At 30.2% G+C, this 4,247-nt stretch overlaps 1 protein-coding gene across 1 annotated transcript; it reads right to left on the bottom strand.

Annotated features, from left to right (window-relative positions):
* Positions 1 to 554: 554 nt before the first annotated feature.
* On the bottom strand, positions 555 to 2,874 carry LOC110703940 (bidirectional sugar transporter SWEET12-like). The gene is made up of 6 exons (XM_021881739.1): positions 2,675 to 2,874; positions 2,119 to 2,155; positions 1,796 to 2,006; positions 1,514 to 1,678; positions 1,291 to 1,410; positions 555 to 1,166 (listed from the first exon to the last, which is right to left on the bottom strand). Exons 1-6 carry the CDS (start codon positions 2,730 to 2,732, stop codon positions 849 to 851), a joined length of 909 nt encoding a protein of 302 aa, XP_021737431.1. The 5' UTR covers positions 2,733 to 2,874; the 3' UTR covers positions 555 to 848.
* Positions 2,875 to 4,247: the final 1,373 nt, after the last annotated feature.

Here is a 4,247-nt window from a genome sequence, read left to right as displayed (position 1 = left end):
GGGTCAAACCACTATTATAACGCACTAGTCCAATAATTTTGAGCTAATCCTCCATAAGTTAATTACAAACAAATACAAAATTATTATGCTTATTATTATTAAGATAGATATTTAAGCACTACACGTATGTAAGAAATCCAACTAATAAGCAATTAATATAACTTTATATAGTATACTTTTCATCATGGTCTATGATGAGCATTGCTACTACATAAAGATCATCGATGTTGCTTTTCTTTTTTTCTTTTCATTTAAAAAAAATAAATAAAGAAATTAGCTAGCTTAGCTTATCACAACTTATCCTCTTAAAAGTGAAATGGCGACTCATATCAAGTTGCCCATTACTAAGATTATGATAAAATGAGTGCTTAATCATCCACTTAGGTCATTTTCTTTGTGCACCATGCAAACATTTTAAGCAAGTTTTTACATACATTGATAATTGACATGAACACATCGAAAACTCGAGGAAAAAAAAAACTTATATTTCAATTTGGAAATACAATTACATATTTGCAATAATAGATATGATGATCAAGTACGTACCCCAATGATAAGCGCAAAAATACAAATATTTTATTGACATTTAATTATATGGTAACAACAAAAATTACAAGATTAAATTATGGTTCAAAGTAGAAAAAAGGAAAAATGAGGGGGTTGAAAAATAATTTAAAAAGAAAGTTGAGGGAATTGAGATGGAATTTAGGATTGTTTGGGGTTATACTAGATGCACATATAGCCCCTCATGACAGCTACACTTGTTGATCTTTTACATGGACGTCACGTACCACCGAACCCGGCCCATGCAAAGGCTAATTGATCATGTAATGCCATGAATTTAATGCTTACACGGCGACGGAGATTGGTGGTGGAGTATGGTTGTTAAGGCCACTGATCTTCATAGGCTCGTCGTCGTTGTTGTTGTTGTTGTGGAGGTTGAGCATGTTAAGGTTTGGGATGATCGCGAAAAGTCCATCATTGGTTGGAGTGGTTGTAGCCTTAGCTGCCTGAGGTTTCACTGGCTCTTCTATGATGATTTGATCGGTTGAGGTATCCTTGGTCTTTCCAACTTCAATGTCTTTCGAGATTGTCTTTGAGTTTCGGTATATGGCATAGAGGATCATTTGCACAATTCCGAAGGTGAATCCGAGCACATTGGGGATCTGTTTTTGCAATTAGCACAATAGAAAAAAAAAACAAGTTAGTATTAGACTATTAGGTTATCAATTATTTTGTGTAAGTTAAGAGTATGTTATGGTAAAATCATGATATATATATAATTTTTACCGCGATGTAGTAGTCATGCTTGAGGAGACCGTAGAAGAACCATACAACGGCGCTTATGGTAAGGAAGAATGAGAGGAAGAATGGCATGTACTCAACACTTTTGGTGCGGATGACTTTCCTCTGTAAAAAAAACATATCATAAAATTAGTACTTTGAAAATTAATTGAAAAGATTAATAAATTGTGTATACTCTTTACATGTATGATGTACTACTAGTACTTACCATGACACCTAGAGGCGCAACGAAGACACACAATGAGAAAATGAGGCAAATCCATCCAAGGATGAGCAATCGAACACGAGTTGTCTTTGCAATCACCATTGTAAAGAAGACAATAACACCAAATCCGAAAACATTGAATAGAAGGATTTGCTTGAAAGTTGAGATCTGCAAGTTAATGGTTCATGTAAATATTAGTACACAAATTTTGAGTATTAGAAAGACTAAAATATATACGTTACACATATATATATATTTTTTAAAACAACACGTTTAGACACATACCCTAATCTTTTTGTTGGCATAGATGAGGAAGATAGCAATATAGATGGTTTCAATGAAGAGACCGAAGGCGTTAATCGTGACCAAGAAGATCACATCAGTCTTCACAAAGGCATACAATAGCCAAAGTATGCAGCTGAAGAATGCAATAACATAAGGAATGCTTTGAAATTCCTCAGTTGATTTCTTCTTGTAAATACGGTAAAATGTTGGACTGCAAAACAATAATTAATTATTAGAAAAATTAATACCAAACAAATGTATTTATAAATATAAATCATTTTTATTTAGGTTAAAAGTTATGTAACTTAGGAAGATCAACTTACATTGGAGAAAGGAAGACCATGAAAGAAATTGTGTTACCTATAACAAGGGCAAAAGTGCAAAAAAAGTAATCAATAAGTGAAGGAAAATAGGGAGCATAAAATAATTACTTTATTATAAAATAATCCACAGGTGTAATCTCTGTTGTTATATGTAAGCAAATGATTGATGAAAAAGTGCAATTAAATTATTGTTATTACTAATAGTGCATGTAAGACTTTTTAATGCACTCATGAACCAATTCATAATTAAGTATAATGTTACGTAACATCAATCCCACTAATAAAACTCTTAAAAATGAACAAATAATGCATTTGATGAATACTATGATTATAGATTCTAACTTAGGTGTATAGTAAAATGGATAATAATGGATAGACTATAATATAAAAAAATCGATGAATGAAATTAATATGCCTAGGTGACTCGAACGGGTGTTTTTATGCTATGGATATAAAAGAAGATGTGATGAACAATTATGGCGAACTAAATATGATACCTAGGAGATTAAATATGGAATGATGAATATACTATATAGTATAAGAGTATATATTATACCTAGGAGACCAAAGATGGTGATCCATGGAAGGTTTTGAAAGAAGTGAGCAAAATCCATTTCTTTGTTTGTGTATTTGTTTTTGATTTCTTTCTCTCTTTTTTTTTTTTGTATGAGTGAATTTAAAAGAAAAGAGATATTCTTTCTTTGTTTCTCTCTCTAATTGCTTACTCTTACTTGGACGAAATGGAAAGAGGTGGCAGGAGCTCTTTATATAGTGCAGGGGGGAAAGAGAGTAAAGAAGAAAAAAAAAAGAAAAAAGTTAAAAAAATAAAAATCATACAAAAACCTCAACTTTTGCATGCAATTATAAACAGTGTTTTTGTGGTGATTAATTTTCTCTCTATCTTCATCCCTTCTTTTTCTTTACATTTTTTTTAATAAACAAAATTTTTCAAAATTATATTCGTTTATTTTTTATATTATGCCTTTATTTTTCAAGTTGTTTGTATCTGAAATTTATCAGCCTTGCTTTTTACGTAATCCCACTCCCCACTAAACTTCTCCCCTGGCATGCACACTCATTTCCTCGTCCTCTTTATTTATTTATTTATTTATTTATTTTAATATTTTAATATTTATATATTAATCAATTTATACATATTTTAGAATCACTGATCTAATTATTACTCATATAAACCATTTTTGGTAATTAAACCTATGTACCTTCTAATGTTCTTATCCTAGTTGTTATTGCCTATTACTGAACTAAGTTGGGGTAATAAGATTAAGGGACCCACTTTAATATACTTTCTGATGTGTCACCCACCAAGTGGTTAAAACGCCCTACAACTCATACATTTCAGTTTTTGAAATTACTCTATCTCTAACTAAGATATGTCTATAATTAGAAATTAGTCATCTTCAATTTAATTTCAAAGGTATTAAAGTTAATTTGTTAGTTGCAACTTGGGTATTGTAATTGCATTGATTTTGATTTCTTCTTGTCTAATGACTTTGTTGTAATTAATGTATAAAGGGTTAAGGTGTATAGTGTTTACACGTTTAGAAGTTTTTTGGTACGGTGTTGCAGTCCAATATCATGTCGGCTTGACAATTTTATTCCACCAAGCACCTGAAGTTTAGGAGAAATTACGGAGAACAAAAATATATTTATGTTTTTTAATATTATGTGATTCATTCATGGTAGCAGCATATATATCATCCTTGTTATTACCTAATTAGGAAAATTCTTATACACCTAGTAACATCAATCGCCTATATACCTTGTTCTATGTTATTGAGATCTAATGAATATTATTGCATGTCATGCTCAACAATTCATCATGATTATAACTTCCAAGTTTTTTATAAAATTGTCTATACGCAGTATATATTAAAAACTATAAACATTAATGAGAGTCTTTGAACATAATGGTGTATACATTTCACACCAATAAGATAGCTAATTGTTTTTTTTTTTTTTTTTTTTTTTTTTTTTTTTTTTTTTGGTGATTTACAGAAATATTGGGTATCTTTGTGCATAGTAAAATGCAATAGTAAGATCATCTTCATTTAGAAAGATATAATAAATAAATAAATAATAAAAAAAAACTTTTAACCCAAAATTAATGG

The sequence above is a fragment of the Chenopodium quinoa genome, unplaced genomic scaffold (genome assembly GCF_001683475.1).
Source record: "Chenopodium quinoa cultivar QQ74 unplaced genomic scaffold, ASM168347v1, whole genome shotgun sequence".
Classification (NCBI taxonomy): domain Eukaryota; kingdom Viridiplantae; phylum Streptophyta; class Magnoliopsida; order Caryophyllales; family Amaranthaceae; genus Chenopodium; species Chenopodium quinoa.
This window is presented reverse-complemented; position numbering and strand designations above follow the sequence as displayed.

Bases quoted from the DNA above. Each gene is read 5' to 3' on its own strand.
- LOC110703940 (XM_021881739.1), bottom strand. From the start codon at position 2,732: ATGGATTTTGCTCACTTCTTTCAAAACCTTCCATGGATCACCATCTTT. The intron at 2,007-2,118 runs GTAAGTTGATCT...ATTGTTTTGCAG, and splicing joins ATGGTCTTCCTTTCTCCAAT to TCCAACATTTTACCGTATTT. The intron at 1,679-1,795 runs GTATGTGTCTAA...ATTAACTTGCAG, and splicing joins ATGCCAACAAAAAGATTAGG to ATCTCAACTTTCAAGCAAAT.